Source organism: Pteropus vampyrus, unplaced genomic scaffold (assembly GCF_000151845.1).
Source record: "Pteropus vampyrus isolate Shadow unplaced genomic scaffold, Pvam_2.0 Scaffold25, whole genome shotgun sequence".
NCBI classification, from domain to species: domain Eukaryota; kingdom Metazoa; phylum Chordata; class Mammalia; order Chiroptera; family Pteropodidae; genus Pteropus; species Pteropus vampyrus.
The window spans coordinates 11,389,934-11,412,810 of NW_011888806.1; the positions used below are offsets into that span (position 1 = coordinate 11,389,934).

Sequence of the window (22,877 nt, forward strand, 5' to 3'; positions counted from 1 at the left end):
TACTTTCCCCCAGCACCTTGTGCTTCCCTGGTAAAACACACATTGCCTGTATCACACCCGGACTCTAAGCTCCAATGGAATCAGGTATCTTGTCTGTCTTTAAAAAGTTGTCGTTACATAACAAATGGTAAATGCCATATGTGCTCGTTGTTGATACTCACCACTGTATCCCAAACATCTTATTCATTTTATTTTTCATATGATATGCGATTTTTGAATTTATGCTTAAGAAATTCTTACCTGATTAAAAGATACCCTATTTTTTTATTATTAACTTCATAATTTTACCTTTTATTTTGAGGTCTTTAATTCATCTTGAACCCACCTTTATAGATTTTAGTAGGAGTCTATTTTATTTTACAGGTGTGTCACTTTCCCAGGACCACCTACATAACAATCACACCATTTCCTGGGACTTATATCATACATAAGTCCCCAGTACATACGTGGGTCTGTTTCTGAGCTTGGTGTCTTTGTTCTTATGTCACAGCCACTGGTAGAGGATTATTTTCTGAATCTAAATATTATTTAATTTTAAAGTTTCATGATCATCGTTACCACTTATCTTTCTTAAGGACTTTTACATTATGTTGAACACTTTAACTACTAACCATTATGATTCTTGAAACATATATTTTGGAAATTCTTCATCAGTTTCTTTAAATATAATTGTATTAGAATTCTAAATCCATTTTTTTTTAAATATAATTGCTTCATAAGTCTCTCTTTTTCATTTTGTTAAAATGTTAAATTTTACTTTTTAGGAGAAATCTGGACCTCAATTAAATGAGTTTCAAGTTTTAGAGTATACTAAATAGTATTAAAAGTTTTAAATCATTCAGTAATTAAAGGCAGATAAGTTTGTTTTTTTTTTAATCTGGATAAATAATAGGTTTCATTGTAGGAACAGATTACTTTGAGAAACTAGTCCACATATTTATAATAATCAAAGTTGATGTAGCTCTCATTATTTTTTAATGAATTAGTGTATGTTCTACTAGGATCATAAATGCATGGGTAAACCAAAATCAACTAAAATGTCTCAGAATGGTCATTTTGTTCATAGAATATCTTCCTTTTATGTAATTTCAAAAAGAAAAATAAAACTGGAAAACAATCTGTTTTCTTGAGTTCTTTGTCTTTGAATACCTAGAAAATTTTGCTCAATCCAAACTGTAATTTTTAGAATATTATATGCACTCTAGGAGGAAATTAGGTAACCAAATGAAACTTAGCTTTAAATCTTTCACCTATGGAAAAATTTATTTCTTATAACTTATATTTTTTATTTAAGCAGTTAGATTCAAAACCTAGAAATTTGGAATAAAAAAATAGATTATGTATTTAATTTTAAGCTCCAAATACTAAGCCTGCAAGCAAATATTTGAACTACATTTCAGTTTCATAGCCTTTACCTTTGTCCCCCAGCTCTAGCTGAGGTGTTAATTGTAAAATGTAAAAAAGAGACAGGGAGAGTGAAGATAACAGCTGGGTGTGCTTGATCCTTAGTCCTGGAATAAAAGTCCGCGCTTTTTCAGATTGTTCCCTTGAAATAATGAGAGTGAGGTTTTATTATAGAATGTTTAAAAATTTAAAAATCTAGAAAGCAGTCATCTTCCTACCACAAGGGGGGTCTATGCCAGTTTATTTAAGATACTATTTTATTACTTAATATTCTTTCTGAGAGGAGGATGAGGCTATTATAAAAAAAATATGGTAAACTGAGTTGTACTTTGAAAATTAATCACTTTAGTAACTTATTGCCCCAGAATAAATGGCAGCATATTTAAAATATTATTGTTAATATTTCAGATGGCTTTATAAAATGTATTAAATAGCTAACTGATAAGAATAGCATTTCTTCTCTCATTCTTCCCCAAAGGCATTTTTAAAAATAGACTACATGTGATCAACAGTGAAATGATGTAATTAGGGCATGGCTATTTATGGTAATCATTCTTATGTTTTGGTATGGTGGAAGGTTAGAGAGATGTAGTTTTGTTATTATTTTGTCCTCTCTTTCCACCCCTTTTACTCTTCAACATCCATTCCTCCACTCCTTTAGTAAGAATGTACCCCTCAGCCATGAGCGTATAAATACATTTTTATATTTCATTTGTAGAATATCTAATGCAAAAATTATAAGGAAAACAATAATACTCTGATTAACAAACAGTTATATTCAGTAACAAGTAATATTGTTCTTAAGATTCATATCAGTATCACCTTTATATTTTAAAGTATGTTTCTTTAAGGATTTTATAAGTTTTATAAGTTTCCTTTTTCATTTATTCTATTAAGTGAATAAAGAGTATTTATAAAATAAATCGGGTAGAAGAATTTATGGAAAAGTAAATAAGGTGTCAGCAGGAAGATTTGCTGCCTTTATCCAGTTACTTATTCATCCAGCCATCCATAATATATTTATCAATCAATCATCTTCAGTATGTTGGGTACTGTGGCAAACAGTAAAAAGTTGAATATAAAAAACATAGGTCACTAACCTTATATTAGGTTTGTTTTCAAGGAATGAGGGTGGATCTGCCTGTTTACTAGAGATGCTCTCCATACCTGTGATAGGTTGAGAAATAGCCTCAGATGGGATCACAGTAGGCTGTTGGCTGTTGACAGGGTAACCTTGGTGGAGAAGCTTGAAGTGGCTACTTAGTGGATATTTTTCTAGGTGATGAGAACAAGTGTGGATTTGGGGCGGTGGATGATGGGCAATGGTACAGATATATACACAGGCTAAATGACCAAACATTGTTACAACAGAGAGCAAAGAACTGTCGATAAAATATACATTAATTTCATTTCCTTTATTATTGAGGTTGTGCAGCCTTTTATATATTTATGGTCATTCATTTTCCTTTTCTGTGAAATGCTTATTTATCTTTTGTACATTTTCTGATTAGGTGGTTTCCCTTTCTCTGACTTGTAACCATGCTTTACGTATTTTGCATCTAATGCTGTTTTGTTCATTGTTGGTGTTGCAGATATTTTGTTTCTGATTTATATTTTGTGTTTATCTTTATTCTGTTGATTTTTCATGTATAGAAGTTTTTAATTTTGATAAGATCAATGTTGTGTGTATGCGTGTGTAGTTTTTAAGACATTCTTGCTTACCCTGAGGTTATAAAAATATTTTCCAACATATTCTTCTAAATAGTTTAAAAGTCTTATTTTTCAAATGAATGTGCTAATTGCTTTGGTGGCAAGAACATGATGAATATAAGCTACTGAAAGCTAAGCTAGGTGGCTGGAACAGAGAGATTCAGGTGAGATGGGGAGGGTGGCTTAATAAATATTTCTTTGAATCAATGATCAAATTAGTATTGTGGAGATATGTTTAGATTATTTTAAGATTAAGTACGATCATGAGCTATCCATGATTGGTTGCCAGGCAGTAAAAAAAATCTGAGGAGGCCATTTTAGGCAGAGGAAAGACCATATGGGAGAAACATCAAGGGTTTGAAATTACATGGCGTGTTCAGGGAACAACAGTTTGGATGACATGGTATAAGCATAGAATGAGGAGAGCAATAGTGCAGAAGACAGCTTCAAAATTAAATACACAACAGATTTTGAAGAGCCTTTTATGTCTTGAAAAGGATTCTGACTATGCCTTTACAGGCAGTCATATAACTTTTAAGGGAAGTTGTGTACTGATATGTTTGGAATTTTAGAAAAATGAATATAGCCACACCATGGAGGGGGTAAAACTGGAGTTGGTTCTCCCACAGAGCCTTACGTATAGTAGACCTTTAATGAATTAAATTTCAACAATGCCAATGCACAGAATCTATTTAGAATTTTCCCCCATAATCAGCTGCAGAGTCTGCAATGCATTCTTATTAGTGGCGAATTTTCAGTCTTGTGAAAGGATTTGATATTTAGTAATAGGCAAAAGTCATTTGGAGGAAGTTTGAAAACTAAGACAAATGAGTAAGCAGTATAATTCCATTTTTGGTAAAACCTGATATATGATGACACTGATTTTTAGATGTAGCTTATAAAATGCACTGAAAGCAGTTTTTAAAGAGGAATTTTAAAATGTTTTTTGAACCATGTCAGCATCATTATGTGTACATAGCTTCCAAGATAACTTATTGGTAGAGCAAAATTTATCTGAACATATAAATTTTGATATTTTGAGAAAAATTAAAATAAAAGTTTGAGAATTCACAATTAAAACCTTCATTACTATGTGATCAGTCTGAAGAAACCAACATTTACTTTACCACTATTATTTTTTTACTAGTTTTATTTCTCTTGCTATCATTATTTTATTACTTTTCTTATTTGTGAGATTTTACTAATTTAATTCTGCACAATCATTTTCTTTTCATCACTTTTGGATCACAGCATATATTCCCGTTCATTCAGTAATGACTGGTTGTTGATACTGGGAAGCTGACTTCTTGGATGTTCTTGTCTATGTTGTTGATGCATCAGTTCCCTGTGAAGGATTTAGTGCCTTTCGTTTTGTGATCATCTGCTTACCAACCAGACTTAACTATTAAGTAGTAATTTTTTTTTTCCTGCCCGGCCTTCACATTTATTGTTCTTAATTTCTGAATTTATACCAATTTTTGTTGAATACTTTTGAACAATACACTGTGGGATACCCAACACTATCCAGCAAAAATGGTCATATGATAATAATGGTTGATTACTTTTTCAAATAAAAAAATTGAATTTAAACAAACCATAAAGAACAAGGTTGTCTTCCAAGCCTTCTTGTTTTAAAATAAACACATAAGGAATTTAGAGAAAATTCTTCTCTTTGGCCTATGGTAAAACACCTTAACTTATCTTTGGTTGAGCTGTCTCTCATCTTCTAAACTTTTATCGATCACTTTTTACTCATTTATTAATCATTTATTGTCTGTTTCTTATTTGCCAGGTATTATACTGTATTAGGTATTGGGGGGAGGGGGATGGGGACAGTTGAATAGGACATGATCTTTGCCTTCCATAGTCTTATATTATTTGTTCAGTGTTGGAAAAAGATAAATAAAATAGCAATTACATAACAGTTTGAGAAATGCTATTACACTCACAGGATTGTATGGGAACAAAGAAGTGAACATCTCTATCAAACTGGGAGATCAGGAAATGCTTTCTAGAAGAAGGACAGTTGAGCTGAGATTTAAAGGATGATTAGTAGTGATCAGCTAAATGTAGAATTATGGGAGGGCCTCACAAGGCCTCACAAGAGAGAGTTCAGAGTATGTGAAAGAATGGAAATGTGAAGGCACAGCAGGGAGACCTGTAGGAGTGGAGTCATGGTATGAATAGAGTAAAGTGGAAAGGTAGGAGATGAATAGGGTTCGATGTAGGCATGGGCCAGGTCAAGAGCCTTGAAATTTGTACTTTCCCTTAAAGCTGTGGGAATCACTCCTACTTTGATTTATTTGTACTCTATACTTAATCCTCAGCTAGGTGTTAAGGATTTGGAGAGCACAGCCTGCTTTCAGGGAATTCATTGTTTAATGAGATGCCGATAATTAAGAAAGAAATGATCTTTATTTAAGCAAATTGGTAACTTTTCAATTTAGAATAAATGGTTGTGAATGTGATTTCTTTCAGGAGATGTTTAAGAACTTAGATATTTACAGACTATGAGGACTTTGTCTAAGATGAGAACTAGGATACATAAATTGTAAGGTTTTAGCAATTTTTATATGTAATATATCAATTTTTGTGAGGAATAGTAAAACTAGCACATCCACAATTCAGAATATCTGAACATAAGACCGATGCTGCCACATACTAGGTATATGGCTGTATGCAAGTCTTTTAACATTCATTCACCCATCACCTACGATGAACTAGGCATACACAGTTAAATAAGATGTGGTTCCCATCATTGAGGAAATTATAAGTTAAATGCGAGTAAATAACCACTTATTAATGTTAGACTAACAGTAATAATAGCTATCACTTACTGAGCACCTGGGCAGATATTACTCTTAAGTGCTTTCCATGTAGTAACTCATTTGGTGAGTTATACTACAACAACACTATGATGTAGGTTCTGGTGGTTACTGTCTTTTTACACTTAAGGGATCTGATGCATGAAGATGGTAACTGACTTACGTTATACAGCTGGTAAGTGATGCAGCTAAAATTTGAACTCAAGCAATTAGTTGCAAAGGCCATGTAACCATTACATTAATTAATCTGTCTCTCCTGGTGATGAACATTATAGGACAGACTATAACTAAAGTACCATGGTGGGATAAAAGGTAGAACAACAAACTCCACCTGGAGGTTTGGGAAAGACTTCTCTGAGAAGGTGACCGTAGAGTTTAGCCACTAGGAAAGGCAGAGAAGGGGACATCCTTGGCAGAAACAACAACATACACAGAGAGCGAAAGAACCCAACAAATCTGGGAGATACTTTCAGTGTAGCAGAATTTAGTGAAACTGATGGCTTACTGAGAGAGGAGGCTGGAAATATGGATGGAAGCAGAGTGTCTAAGAATTTAGATATTAGAGTAAGCTGCTTCAATTTATTTTTAGGCAATAGGTTATCAACAGAGGTTTTAAATCAGAGAAGTGATATGTTGGCTGCTTTGTTTTCACAAGGAAACTAAGGAGCTCTAGGGAAGATACATTCAAGACAGGGACACCAGTAAGATTCTAGTAAGAACTGAGGCTGATGTTTTCAGTCATTTCAAAGAACCAGATTTTGGTTTTCTTGATTTCCTGTTTTCCTGTTTTTCAATTTTATTGATTTGTTGCTCTGATTTGTTATTTCTTTCCTCTGCTTCCTTTAAGCTTAAATTGCTCCTTTTTTTTAGATCTTCTTTTGTAATGTATGCATTTAGTGCTACAAATTTCCCTCTAAGAACACCTTTCACTGCATTTTATACATTTTGATAAGTTGTATATTCATTAAGTTCAAAACTACATCTGTATTTATTTTCCGTACAGTCGATCTATTAATTATTATATGAGAGTTGTTGAAGTCTCCAGCCCTAATAGTGGATTTGTCTCTCCCTTCAATTCTGTAAGTTTTGCCTCACACTGGTTGATAATCTTGTTAGGCTTATACACATTAAGGATTATTATGTCTTCTTGGAGAATTGACTCTTTTGTCAGTAGGTAATACCCTTTTTTATCCCTGATATTCTTCCTTGTTTTAAAGACTGTGTATCTATAATTAATGTAGCTACCCAGCTTTCTTTTGATTGGAGTTACCATTCCATTTCTTTTACTTTCAGCCTATCTGATTACTTACATTTATTATTCATGTTTAAAGTTGCTTTCTTATAGCCATCATCTAGTTGGGATGTGTTTTTTAATCCACTCTGACAGTCTCTGTCTTTTAATTGGTTCACTTAGACCATTCACATTTAAAGTGATTGTTGATATAGTCATATTTGTAACTTTTCTGTTTTTACATTTCTTTGTTTACTCCCATCCCCTCTCTGTCTTCTCTGGTTTAACTGACCATCTTACATGATTTTTTGCCTATTTGTTGCCTGTCTTTTAACTTTGTGGTGCTTTTAGCTATAAATCTTTTTTTTTCCTTTTAAGAAGAATTTACCCCAAATTATAAATATTTCTTTTTATCGTTCCTTCTAATATTATATTGTTTGTTTACATTTAGCTCTTTAAAACCATTTGGAATTAACTTTTATTTATGGAAATAATAATTTTAGAAAATCATAAATTGATGTTGTAACCAGAATTGTAGAATTTTCTCCACAGTATCTAGCAACCCAAAATTAGAAATGGAGAAATTGTGTAGTTGGATTCATCCAAGCATGAATAGTGGTTAGGACTGTTTATAGGCTAGGGGTGCAAGGGAGGTGAAGAAGGTACAGTTGAGAATATCATTGAAGATTAAACATGGTCTCACCTGTACAGAAAATAGGGTAATTGAGAGAAGTCAAGAAGAATAAGTGATTCCAGTAAAGACCACAGATTTAGGGAGCAAGAAAGATGGATTGACTGAAAGTTATCTCAGAGTGAGATTTCAAAACTTGAAATTTCATAAAGCAATAGATATCCTAGTGGTGCTAGGTCTAGGATATGGTCCTGGAAGTTTTAGTCCTGCTAATATGCATCCTGAGGTCAGTCTCCCCTGCACTGTGCCATCCACTGAGGATACTGATAAGTGATCACAGAACTGAATGATTTGAATTAGAGGTGTGGAGATAGGTAAAATGCAGAATGCGTCAGTATTAGGCAGTCACAAATTAGGAGCATTGTGCTACTAAAATTTTTTTGCAGGTCTTTTATACGGAATTTTGAACACAATTTATATAAAGATATACTTTCAGAGAATGCCACATATCTCAGTTCAACTTACACAAGTTTATTTATTCCATAATATAATTTAATTAAACTATATCAATCATGTTGTATAACCTAAATGCCATTTAACTATTAGGGTAAATGTGCCTTTGGGGCTCCCAAAACAGCATTGCGGTCCCTAGGAGGAAGGGTTCAAGAAAGGCGTTGGGGAGATGTCAACAGTGCTGGCTCCTAATTGGCAATCATCTAAGTGAAGTGTTTTGAAATGAAAGTGCAATGCTTTTGGCTTTGGACTGTGCTTTAGTCTATGAAGAGAGAAAATTAAGCACACTGGAAAGATGCTTTGAGAAACTGTTCAGTTCAGTGTACGTAAAAGATGATGAGTTAACACATGGGATGGAAAGGCTGAGGGTATGTTGGGAATAGGTCTTAAGTAATTGTATTTTGCCATATAAATGAGTTGGCTGATCTAGTAATATCTCATAGATGAGGCTAAAATATAACTATCCTTGAAAGGCAAAAAACTTAATGCTTTAGCAGGTAGAAATTTTAAATTCTGATTCAGGATTATATCTATGGTACTCTTTCAATTTGTATGTTAGATTGCTGGGTTACATACCCAAGTTGGTTGGAAGTCTCTCAGAGTTTTACCTTTATTCCTCAAAAGTCTAAGGAGTTTTGCCTTTACTCTTCACATTATAAGAAAAAAATAAAATTTTCCCCCACAAAGTTAAGAAAAAATTAAAAACGAGCTATTACGTATAATTCTTTGATGAAAGTATAAGATTTCTCTTGGCTAAGTGAGCTATTTAAGGAATTAAGGAGTTACTTAGAAAAGCTATTTTAAGTTTTTAGCTGAGCTACTGAAAGGCAGCTAGTTACTTGACAAATATATTTCAAAAGGTTAGGCTATTTACTTGTTCTATATCTTTCTATAATTTAAATAATGGCAAACTGTTTAAAGGATTTGGGGCGGGTGTAGTTAAAGTATCTGGGATTTTCAAGCATTAACACGAGATTAGAATAAGAAATACTGTCTGGGCTCATTGCAGTAATTATCTCATTGCTATTTAAATAACCCCCTGTTGGCAGTACAAACACTTTTCTCTTGCGAAAATCGAGTTCTTATATACAATAATCTCTATAAATATTTTGAAAACCCCTAATAACATTACCCCAACAATAATCATTCTATTTGACTTCATTATTATTATATTTTGCATATCTCTTCTATATTCTTTCTAAACCTCTTATTGAACATCAACTAAGAAATAATTTTCCCTTAATTTTTATTCGTTTTGCAAGTCTCTAAAACATAGTACTATAAGGGATGTTATGCTGTTTCCTTTCCCTTGCTTGCTTAAATACTAACTAAAAAAGTAGATGAAAAGGAATTAAATGTTTCGTGATCAAGCTGAAGAAAGAAAAGAATTATTGAATGTAGCTATTGTGCTTGGCACTTTATAGAAAATATGTTATTTTTTGTATGCAGTACACAAAGGCTGTAAGGAAAGATTTTACAGGTGAGAGAAACTTGTATTTCAAAGGAGTTAAGAGCCTCTCACCTGAAGTTACCTGTCATATATGGACATATTTGTACAACTTTGACTGAAAAGTACCTATTTTTTTTTTTCTTTCATACCTGAAGAGTATTTTAAACATGGTAGTTCTTGGTCTGAATTTTACTTTAAATATAAACATTGAAGTGCAGACAAAGCAATGATTCAGTAGTCTGGTATGCTTAAGTGTTTCTTGGTAATTTAGGAGAAAAGGAGAAATCTGAATTATTTCTATCACTGAGATTATCTCGGTAATTGAGAAATAACCAGTAAACCCATTTAGCTGATTGATATCCTTTTGTTTCTAGTAAATATTAAATAATGATGGCATGATAGCTTGATTACATCTAGTTGATGTTTGTCAATATATGATCATGTGTGTGTTTTACTGGGATGAAAGTTGATTAGTGTATCATCAGAAAAATCAAAAAGATTTTTTTTCACATTCTAATTGCTACTTGATGCTAAATAATATGCTAAATAATCATAGTTTCCAAGAATTGTGTAAAATAAGCACGTAGATATGAGTAAACCAGGAAGAACACTTAACCCAGGATATGAAGATCTGGATTCTCATGCAGCTCCGTTCTACTGTGCAATTTTGAGCAAGTTGTTCTTGTCTTGGGACCTCACCTAAAGGTGGAATTAATCCTGTCTTCAGCTCACTTGCTTAAGTTGGAATGGGGAGCAAAGGAGATGGTCTGAAAGTGTTTTAAAATTCTACAGATGTAGAGTGATGCTTGATCTTTTTTTTTTTTTTTAAATGACATAGACCCCTCTGAAAGCTGGGTATCTCTTAGAAAAACATTTTGAAGTATTGAAGGGTCATGAATCCCATAAATCCTACCCACAGACTGTAGATTATGAACTCTGGCTATAGGCTACAGAAAAAGAGCAGAGCTATGAGGAATCTAAAATGTTAGCTAATTTACAGACATTTTATTATTCACTTCAAATTTGAATTTTGTTCTAGAGATTTCTAGGACTATATGTATCAGCACATAGTAGGTTATTTGAATATATTTGTTGAAATCTTTATATTTGGAGACTTATTTTCTAAGAAAAACTTTAAACTGGATTAACTTTTGTTTGTCATTTGTAGTTTAGAGGTTCCGCTTTGCTCTTTGCTTGTATCTAAGCACTCTTCCCTGCGATTGGACCCCTTAGGGTATAGTAAGTGCTTTTTGCACAGCAGTCATTCAGCACAGACAGGCTTTTGGCAGAGCTGTTAGCAGAGTCTGTCTTTCTGCTCCTCACCTGTAATGAGTCACATCATGGCCTCCTGCACATCGTGGCCCTTATGTTTTAGTCGTGCTAGAGTGCTTAAGCATATGCCTGTAGCCAAATATGAAATTCGCTTAAATTCTCAAGAATAGGCATGTTTAAGATGGTAGTTCTTTTTATAGCTTTAAAAAAAATCAATAAACAGATGTTTAGTAAATAAAACTGTAGCCTTGCAGTAGTCTTCATTTCTTAAGTGGTATACTGGTTACGTGGTTATGCAGCCAAATTAAAAATTAATGTTCATATTGTTCCTGCATATCTACGAATTAAAAAAGAAATTGCTTTTCATCCAGATTTTATATATCCATAATGTCCTCCCAGGCTTCCTGATTTCTTTTGTAAGATATCCTGTTTTTGTGTGTGAAACTAGCTAATTGCTGGCAGTCAGTGGTGGTTGAAGAGGCTGATGTTGCGTTCTGAAAGCTTAGTGTTATTGGTTCTGGTATAGTGGTTGGTTTATTCTAAACCAGTGGTTGATTGGTTTATTTATTTCTTAACTGCAGCTCTAGCCAGGAATACATTTTACATTATGATGTAAATACCCTCTTACCTAAAATAAATTTCATGAAATAATAATTACTCTCACTGTATGTATCCAGTATCTTCTATTTCATTTTTTAAATGCTCATCATGATCTGCTAAATGAATTAACATGATCTACCAAAAAGGATTTCAAACTACAGTTTGAAAAAGTGGTCTTCAGTTATATAATTTTTACTGTTGTCTTATGATTTGTAAATTATATTGGGATATCATTTTATTTAAGTTTATTTATGTTTTCAAACTATAACAAACTCTTTAGTAGGTACCAGAGTGCAATCCTTTATCTAAGAAAAAAATATACATAGAAAACTTTGTGGGTTTTTGGTTGGATATTCTGATGTTGAATGTAAGGGTGAACTTTCTGTTCTTTCATTATTTTTAATATATGCTCAGCTATTAAGCAATATTTTAATAGTAAGATTTACGATCTCTTTATTTGTTGAACTTGATATGATGAACTTAACTGTAAATATTTGTTGCTTGTCCAGTGAATGTTTTACATTTTATACAAATTGTGTCAAAGCTAGTAGGATAATCTAGTACCATGATTATAATTTGTCATATAGAGAAATGTATCAAAATTAGCTTTGCCGTTCTACCTTTTCTTTTTAAAGAAGTAAAATATATATATATTTTTTTTAGTCAGAATTTTCTATTTTTCAGTCTTTTATAAGTTCTTCATGCATGCTTGACCTGGCTAAGATGATATTTTGACCTTTTGTTTATTAATATTTTCCTTAAGAACTAGAAGTGTTTATCACCAACCCGCCAAGATGAACATGGTGAAGAGGATCATGGGGCGGCCGAGGCAGGAGGAGTGCAGCCCGCAAGACAACGCCTTGGGCCTGATGCACCTCCGCCGTCTCTTCACCGAGCTGTGCCATCCTCCTCGGCACATGACTCAGAAGGAGCAAGAAGAGAAGCTGTATATGATGCTGCCAGTGTTTAACAGGGTAAGTCCAGGATGCCAAGTGCTTGCCTTTTCGGACTGGGTGGCACTGCAGGAATCTTAAGGTTATAATGTGTCACAAGTAGGAAAAAATGATAGAATGAGATAGTTTTTAAGAAGCTTGATGTGTTCATTCCTTTCTTTCAATTTGCTATAAATAATGTGACTTGTGAGACCTGGTCAGAATGAACTCCACTTAGTTCTAACAGGTAAAAGGAAGATTGTGAGCATTTTATAAAATGTTCCTCTAATGGTTGAGTTTTGGGGGAGAGATAGCTTGTAAATTTTGTTATTTTCATTATTTTTTGTTATTTTTTGTTATTTTGTTATGTAAATTTTGTTATTTTCATTATTTTTTGAGGTTTACCGCACCAAATGGTGCAATTGCCCAATTGCTTTGTACACTTTAAAGATCATCTGTTTGCCTTGTTGTTCGGCAGGTTTTCGAACAGAGCTTTTGAAAGAGGATAGTTATAGGCACCAGAGAGTCTAAATAGAGTTAATGTTTTCATGTATTTTATCAAGTTGATTACATGTAGCAATCTTGGTGGGGATCTTTAAAATAATTTTTAAGTTATCAAAGGTGTACAAATTCATAGTTTAAAAAGTCAAGTAGTTCCATAGGCCAGTAGGTGTCCTACTGCAGTCCATGCTAATTGCTGCTGCCACTTTTGGCTCTTTCAGCTTTTAAATAACATAATTTTACTGCTCGTTTCTTGATTATTCAGTTTTAATTGACTGCCTACTGAGATATGTGAGAATTAACCTTTTTAATTCCGCAGCCCTCTAAGCCATAATATACATATACACTAGTACGTGCTACCCTCTTTCTTATCCTTTCCATGTAGCTATACCATTTGTTTAAACAATATGCAGTGTTTAGACTTTACTGACCATGGTGTAAATATTATTCGCAGGTAGACCACCATTATTTTTCTACTCTTGTAGAACTTGTTTTTTCCAGACTTTATAACTGTCTCAATTTCTGCCTTTTTCTGCATGTCTGTTTCCCTTTCTCCCCATCTCTCTCTTTCCCACCCATCTCATTCTCTTCTTCCTGTTTCTCCCTTCCGCTCTGGCTCTATTTTCCTTTTCTTGCCCTATCTCTGTTTATTTCTGTTTCTCCTTCTCTTCCTGGTCCCCTCTCTTTATCTCCATCTTTGTCTCTTTTTCCATATCTGTCTCTCTGTGCTTTCCATCTCTCTATCCCACCGCTATCTTTCGCTCTCTCCCCACCATCTGTCTCGCCCTCTCCCTCTGCCCTCCAACTCTCTCCTTGTGTCTCATTGTTCCCCTCTCCTGTCTTTGTCTCTCTCTACCTTTTCTCCTCCCTTGTCTCCCCCTCTCCTTCGAATCTGTCTTTCTCTCCCTATGTCTGTCTCTTTACCCCTATCTCTGACTCATTGTCTCTCCTCTAGTCTCAGTTGGTCTCTATATTTTTCTGTGCCTATTAGTTTTTAAGCCTCAATTTTTCTAGGCTCTTTTTCCTTCTCATTATTTTGAAATTTTACTAAGGCTTCATGATGAGCTATCTTAATCTGAAAACTTGTACCGTTCGGTCCTAGGGAAATATTTTTGAAATAGTTCTTTTTTATATGTTCCTTTTTTTTTTAAAAGAACTCAATCATATATTAACTATTCTATATATTTTTTTGGTGTCAAATATATAAACATTGTACTATAACTGTACTATGTATTAGAGTTTCTGAGATAAAATACAGTCATCGGGGAAGAGATAAGCTCATATACAGATAATACAATAACAAAGAAATGTATTAGAGACACTGGAGGGTATTATGGCACTCTTGGAAAGAGAGTTGTCTAAAAGTATGTTGGGATCAGGGAAGGGAATTCTCCCTCAAGAATACGATGTGATTCTTGAGCCCCTAAAAGGTAAACATTAGCCAGATTGTAATTAACTAGACTAAATTAACCAAGAAGATAATTATAGTAAGAAGTTAAAGCATGAGTAAAGGTAAAAGACAACAAACATTTTAATATGTGCCAACATCTATAAGCAGTCCAAGATGTTGATTTTATGTCAAGGAAGGGCAAAAATTAAGACTGTTGAGATTGATAAGAAGCTCATTATGATAGGTTTCTATGTCATATTAAGAGCTTATACTTTTGCTGGGAGGCATGCAGAACCAATGAAAGTATTGTAAGCAATAGAGGGAGAGAGTAGAAGGGTCCAAGACAAGGCCGTTTCCTAGGTTTCTTATTTGAGAAACTGGGTAGATATTTTCCCAGTAGCCAAGAAAAGCTTAGGGGACAGATTCAGTTTGGGGCATTGAATCTAACAGTTGGAAGCTCAGGTGAGGGGATTTGGCAGGACACATTTTTAGGACTCATTGGCAAAGTGTGGTCATTGAAACTGTGGAATGGGACAGGATTGCTCAGGCCCATACTGCCAAGTGAGAAGAGCAGTAGGATAAGGATGAACCATGGAGCATATGGATGTTTAATGATGGAGGGGGAGCCCATAACAGATATAGAACAGGAGTCAATCAGTGGCAGTACAAAACTAATCAAGAGAGGGTGGTTATTGACTCCAATTTGCAAGAAGGAGGAGAGCAGTCAATACTGTCATGGACAATAGAGAAACAGTAATATGGGGACTGAAAAATATCCACAAGGTTTATCAGGTTGGAAGTTACTAGAATTGCGGAGCCAGAAAGCAGTGAGTTGAGTGAGTAGGAGATGAGAAGAGACAGTAAGTGTATACTTGACTTATAGAAATCTGAAAGAAAAGAGAACAAAGGATATTGGTAGAGGTGAATTTTGCAATAAAAGGGTTTTTACTTGCATGTTTCTAGTGTTTTGCTTTGTTTTGAAGGGTGGGAGAGATGTGGGCGTGCTCATAAAGGGAAGGAAGGAAACCAGTAGAGAGGGAAATTTGGAAATTTTCAAGATGGAGAGAAATTGATTGGGGGAGGAGAGCGTGGAATGAAATTATAGATGGGTGGTTGAGCCTCAAGCGGGAGAAGGTGACCTCATCCTGTAGGAAAGCAAATTTTGTTGGATGTGAATAGGGATTTGTAGTTAAGGCGGCGGGAAGTTGAATAAGATCTTGCTTAATGACCTCGGTTTCCTGTAGTTGTCCACAGAAGATATGGTCTGTTAAGCGTCTAGAGGAAGTAGGTTAAGAGATTTAAGGGAATTGTGATGGTTTGGAATATTAATGAAAGGGAATAAGAGAGATGAAAAGGAACAATAAAAAGGTATTGAGGGCCCAGTGAAGGTTGGAAATAATAATTTGTACTGGATCTTGTCCATGCAGGTATATGATTTTTCTCTTGCCTGGTACTCAGCAACATGTGTGTAGAAGTAGAGAAGATGGATAGATACATTATTTATTAGGATTGAGGTTTGGCAAGGCTGGTAAGGCAGAAGGGTAGGAGAAGGAAGGAGCATAGTAAGAGAGAGGCTAGTTCACATATTACCCCAGTTGGGTAGGGTAGAATAGGAATAGAAGATGGAACTATTAATGCATTTAGAGGGTGTTCATTTTTAATCTTTGAAATAAGATGCTGAGAATGGTATAGGGAGGAGATGGAAGCAGGAACATGAGGAAAGGTAGGGAAAGATTTAAAATAGCTGTTTTGAAAATGAGAGAGAACTGATCGTGTCCAAGCCCTGCTGACGTAACAGTCATTAATTTTTATTGGAACCAGTTCTGGGAAGTTGTTTCTTTGTTTTGCTTTGTTTATGTCCTATTGGCTATTAAGTAGTTTGAAGTAATTTCCTTCTCTTAGACTGTAAACATTTTTTAAAGGTGATGATAATGTTTAGAATGGTTAGGGCAATTATTCTCAGCTATTAACATAAATTAATAAGTAATATCCTACATATGTATTTCATCAGTTAGGCTTCTGCAGTCAATTCAAGTGAGTCTTAGACTAGAAGAATCATAAAAATATTTGTCTTTTTTAAAGAAAGTAGATTTGAGACACTTTAGTGATTATTCTCTATTGCTTAGACTGACCTAGTTCTCTTGAATTTAAGTTGTCATAAGTCTCATTAACCATTACATTCTTTCAAGTCAAAATTCTTTTAATTGACTGATTAAAAGCACATATATATATGCATTGCCTTACATCTCTAATATAATGAATGATTTAAACACCATAAAGGTTGAGTGAGCTCTTAACTAAAACAGCAATAGGAAGTTATTTTTATACCATTGTGACCAGTTAAATATATATAAAATATTCACTGGATTATCATTAACTTACCAAAAGTGTCCTTAAATAAGCCATCACAGATGTTAAATTATGAAACATACAGCCATATTTATTTAGCGTTTGTCCATTTATACATGAACATTCTCCACTAGTAAGAAATAACCGATAAATGAATGATAGCTCAGTATGGTCTATAGTTTTTACCATGATTGCTAAAAATGAGTTGTACTGTTGGTTTTTGAGCTTTTGCTTGATTCATGCTAAAAGGCAAATAAACCATATTACTGTTAGACATGGACATCTATCTCCAGAATTACTTTAAAAGTGTGCTCAGTAGAGTTATTTCAATGTGTGAGTTTTGCATTTAAGAGACACAGGTTGAGATATGACATGTGTTGAGCCCTTCTTCTGGGCCAGGTCTCATGCTGGGTTCTTCAACTGCCTCCTGTGGTCTTCATCACAGTCCTGCAAGGAGACTGCTGCTGTCCTTCCTCTCACAGATTCTCTCACTGAAAGATTATGGTGGAGTCTGAGAATAGCCGAATAATATTTGTCCAGCATTCTTAAAAATAGTTAACCTTTAGTCCCAAGAACAAAAGCTTACAGAGAAAATACTTGGTTTAAACTTAAAAAATGAATAGCATTTTAGTCATCTAAAAATAAACTGTCCTTGTTAATTACCTTGGTATGTAATCTTTGCTAACTAGATCTTCTTTTAGAAACTCCCCTACTATTTGAATTTACTTCCGATTTATATTTGAGAAGTATCTAAGTTGAAAACAGTCTTTTTTTATCCCTCACAAGTGACCTTTACTTTTTAAATGGTTGACTTTAGAAAGATACCAAAGTTTAGAACCAAATGAGAGAGAGATCAGTAGTCAGTCAGATGAACTATTTGCATATTTGCACCTTTATTACTTACTATGTAATACCAATACAGTCGATGTTAGAAAATGTAGCTTAGATCTGTGCAACAAAGGTCTTAACTAAATTCACCCCTAAAAAAGTTATATTTACCTACCCAGTCGTTGGCAGAACTGGACAGTTGCAGGCCACACCCAGAGCAGATCAGAGTTCATGTTCTCATGAAGCAGGCATGTGCCAAAAGGAGAGAAAGGGACTAAATTAGGAATTCTCAGTTTCTTTCCTCCTAAGTTGGTGGTCCTTCTTAGAAACAAGAAGAGCATAGATAAGCGTTTCTCTAATTATTTGTATTGATAGGAAATCTTAACTCATTTACAATATGAGATAACAATTACATATACATTGTTAATTTTAAAATGTTTATATAGCAAATTATTCAAGGACTGATGATGGTCAGTACTATATAACCTAATTTTAGATATTAAACATATTTAGGAAACAAGACCCCATTTTAGAAAACTGTAAAAATTCCAAACTCTCTGTTATTAGTCATATTTAATATTTTTTTCTATTGAATAGCTTCATTCAGCAACAAATATATATTGAGCCCTACTTTATGTATGCCATTAGATAACACCATTAATTTGTTCTCCCTAAGTATGCCAAAAATATTTAGTTGAGGACATACCAGGAAATTTTCTGATATTTATTTAGATGCACATTAAAAATGACCCTTCTAAAAACAAACTGTGCTATTCTCCTCTTCAGGTGAACACTGCGAAGTTACAGTGATACATACAGTTCATGTGAAGTTTAATTGAAACTATATAGTTCTGAATGATTAAGAGCACATCTCAGAATCAGACAGACCTCGTTTTAAATTGTCTGCACCTCCTGGCTTAAGTTGTTCAACTTCTCTAACTCTTAACTTTTTAATCTGTAAAATGGGGATACTGTATAGGATTTTCTGAGCTTTAAATAATATTACAGGTCAAGTATTTGAATAGAACTAGGTGTATTGTAAATGATCGTTATTTGGTAGTTATTTTTATTGAATTTGATAGAAGAAATGTTTATTCCTCAGTCATGTTTTTGTTTTCATCTGAGTTATGAATGTCGCATATCTAATACAGAATCATCCTTTCCAAGTTGATATTACCTACCAGTCTCTTGCTCAGCCCTCTCCCTTTACAGATGAAGAAACTAAGAACCAAAAACAACTTGACCACCAGTCCCTGAGGATGAGGAGCATCTAAGCCTCCTGACTTCCAGCTCCACGCTCCATTTTCTGGGGCACACATTTGAGTAAACGACTGACGCATTGCATATGTTTAGGAAATACCATTGTTTGTCGAAGATGGTGAATACATACCTAATATTTTTAGATTTAACTATTGAAGTCCATCACAAAAAAAAACTCTTTCCTTTGATGCCTTACATGTTTAGTATTATCTAAAATGTCAGATTTGTGTTTTAATCCCTATACCTCTCAAACTTTATCTTGTACCATTTCCCCTCATTCAAAGCATTCCAGCTTCACTAGCCTTTTGATTCTTCAACTATCCTAATTTTATGTCCACTTTGAGGTCTTAACAGCTCTTTTCACTGCTTGGGACTCTTAGCTCTTTGAATTATGACTTCTTGTCATCATTCAGTATCATCTTTCGCATCAGTGTCATCTGAGAGAGACTTTTTCTGATAACCTTCTCCCCACTCCAGGAATCCCCTTTCAGTTACGCTGTTTAGTTCCTTTAGAACCATCACTATCTAACAAAATTTTCATTTTTAAATTAATTTGTTTAATGTTTGTTTCCTGTACTAAAATGTGAACTCCATGAGCACAGGAATCATTTAGTTTTATTTACCTTTGTATTTGCAAGTCTTATTTACCTTTGTATTCATGACTCCAAATATTGCCTGACATGTGTAAGAGATCAATAAATATTTATGAGTGAATGAATCAATCAGTAATGTTGGATCATTAGACTGAAAATTGTTTATGTCATTTCAGATTAGCAAATAGGACACAGGTCTTTTTCCCTAATATTGATTTGGGGTTGGTCAATTCAAACAAGACTTATCTTTTGAAAAAATTTCCTTTTGGAAATAAAGTAGTAAATGTCAGGATTTGTGTGAAAAGTTAGTTGCATTTTTAACTGTATTATTCACCCAGCATGAAGACCGCTTGAATAACCATATCTTTATACCTTCTAAGAAATGATCTATTTGTATTATGAAGCTGTCTTGACAACTCTAAGGAATAAAATAGCTCTTAATAATTTTTAGGAGCAAAATATACATCAATATATTCTGAGTAATAGGACTGTTAACTTACTTTAAATCTATATTAGTTTAACAAAAGGCCTAATAATTTCCTGAGCAAAGTATACAATTATTTTATACACACCTTGATTAAACAGTGACTTATCTCTGAGTGGAGATAGAATGGCTAGTCAAGCATGTGTCATTGTTAAGCTTCTCAGTTTCTAATCTAACTGATTTGGTAAAGAATGTGGGTCTATTCAACAGGCAACAGGTTAATTGTAAGCATACAACATTCATCAAAATCTTAGCAGAAAAACGATTTATTGGGGAGTTCTTAAAAAGTACAGTTTATTTGTTCTTTGAAATCATTTAAAATTACTCCAGTTAGTGAACAAACTTAGATACCTGGACAGAAGTATTCCCCGTAGAATTGATTTATTGTTCTTTTGGTACTTTCAGCTCAATTTGAGGGAGGTTATAAGAAACAAAGTATCTATTTTAAGAATGTAAGAAACATTTCTATTACAAGGATTTACATTATAGGTTGTTATATCTTTTTTATTAGGATCCTTGGAAGAAAACTTTTATAGTGTAAAGAATACAGCTACTTTCTTAAATATATAGTGTTCTTAGCTAAGGGCGTTGTGAACCATATAATTGACTAGGTTTTTGCTTTTGTATATTTAAGCCAAAATTCATGACCAAAACATGGCAAAGATAGAGGTCTTTTGGTCTGAGATTTTTATTTATTTTTTTCCCTAGTCTTAGTGTTTTGTTTGCTTGTTCTTGTTTTTGTTTTGTTTTCTTTTCTTTCTTTTAGTTTATATTCTCATGATACAGTTTATGGGTCCTTCAGTGCTACCTAAATGTTCTCTAGAATTTGGTTGTGGGAACAGGCAGCATGTAAATGAACAACCATATTTAGGGAACATCCCTATAAAATGCAGGTAGGGAATACAAAGATGAGTAAGATATGTTTTCTCCCTTTGTAATGGCTTATGTAATAATACAAAACACTGCAATTAGTATTACATTAGAAAGCTATCATAATACTTTTAGAAGACACAGAATTTTCTTTTAGCTATAAAGAACACTTTTTAAAACAGTATTTCAGTATACATCCAGTTATTATACAGTAATTATAATACCATTTCTTTTCCTATGACGGCCCATTCAAGTTTCATTTTCCTTTTCTCTTTGCTGTACTCATACTGGTTTATCTTTAAGAATTATTTATTCTAAAGCTCATTTGTCTTAGATTTTTGTAAAAAACAAATGTATTTTATGACCCAAATATCACTTATGGAGTTGAGAAACAAAAAGTAGTTCCGAAGAAAATTTTTTTCTTTGCATAAGGAAACAAGAAACATTCCATTGAAAAGGTGGACATAATCCAAGCTGGGAAAATTTAGACATATTGAGATGGGGGCAGATTCATGACCCGCTCACACATTTTTTTTATTCTAGTCTTATTCCTAACAATCCTGTTCTGGGAATTATCGCTGTTAGAATTTAGAAACTCTGAGACGTAGGACGAGGTTAGTGAAGTCTATATGCAGCCTGGGAATTAGCAATTGTAGATAAGTCCCTGCTTTTCACCATCTGATGTTATCTGTGTACCATCAAAGAACCTTACCACATTTCTGTACATCCTTAATTTAGATTTCTTCAGAGAAACATAATATTTTCTGAAGTTTCTAAAGTAGATTGCCTCATTCTATAGCTTTTAGATTTCATTTATTTAATCATTAAACAAATTAATAAGTATAAGGAAATGTGGCTAGATGTGATTTATGAAAGAGTTGTATTTTAAACATATTATTCAGATCCAAAGTAACTGTGGAAGCATACTTTTTTTAACTTGATTTTCAAGTCATGCCACACATTGAAATGCACAGAATAAAAGAAAAAATTTGACAGTGCTTCATTAAAATTGTTTTTTCTCATCCACAGGTTTTTGGAAATGCTCCGCCAAATACAATGACAGAAAAATTTTCTGATCTTCTGCAGTTCACAACACAAGTCTCACGACTAATGGTGACAGAAATTAGAAGGAGAGCATCAAACAAATCCACAGGTATTTTTACAGAGACCATTGGAAACTGATTTATATGAATCGATAGTTTGGTAACAGTGCTATTAAAATTGAATAGAAAATTGACCTGATTCTAGGCACATGGATTTCAATTATCAGTCCCATTCTCATTCTTACAGGCAGGCACATTCTTCTCTTGATTTCAACATCTTCTGTTCTCAAATAGAGTGGTTCTATCAAGGCTACTTTCTTTTCCTTAGACTATGATCACCCACCCCAGTGCTTTTAACAACACTCTGTTTCCTTCTGAACAGACTCCATGACATTTCTTAGCATGACATTTAAGGCAAACCCAGGGATCTGGCCATATATATTTTTTTAACCTAACCCTTTTTCTTATTTCCTTTTCTATATTTTAACCACACCAAGCAGCTTGTAGTCCTAAACATGTCTGTGCTCTTATTCTTATTCTTTTTTTATGGTACTTCACCTAGTTAGGAGAATCTTCCCCCATCTCAACATGTCTGAATCTCCCCAACTTGGTTAAGTCACAGCATTTTGATGGAATGATTCTTTTCTATTCAAAGAAAACACTTTGTTCTGAACTACTTTTCATTTCTCAACTCCATGAGTGGTATTTGGATATGTTTATTTTCCTGTTAGACCATAAACCGTTTAGTGATCTTTATATAACCTACGGTTTTTACTGCAGTGCTTTGCATGCACTAGGCCCTTTATGAATGCTAACCGAATTCTGTTGTTCATAATTAGGTAATTTAAACTTTATAAAATATCTTTCCTCTTACTCAAAATTAAAATAAGCTTTCTTGATTTTACTTACCATTAGTCACTTTATAAATTAGCAATATGTTTAAGAGATTTTATCTTAATTTTGTTTTATTTTGTTGTTTTGATTTCATAAT

General features: G+C 33.7%; 1 protein-coding gene across 1 annotated transcript in view; it reads left to right on the forward strand.

Annotated features, from left to right (window-relative positions):
• WDFY3 (WD repeat and FYVE domain containing 3) overlaps window positions 1-22,877 on the forward strand; it is a 214,038-nt gene that overhangs the window by 37,521 nt on the left and 153,640 nt on the right. Inside the window, exons 2-3 of the mRNA XM_011356329.2 lie at window positions 12,400-12,610; window positions 21,873-21,996. Of these exons, the coding sequence (XP_011354631.1) occupies window positions 12,431-12,610; window positions 21,873-21,996 (304 nt within the window). The 5' untranslated portion in view covers window positions 12,400-12,430. The remainder of the gene's footprint in view (window positions 1-12,399; window positions 12,611-21,872; window positions 21,997-22,877) is intronic.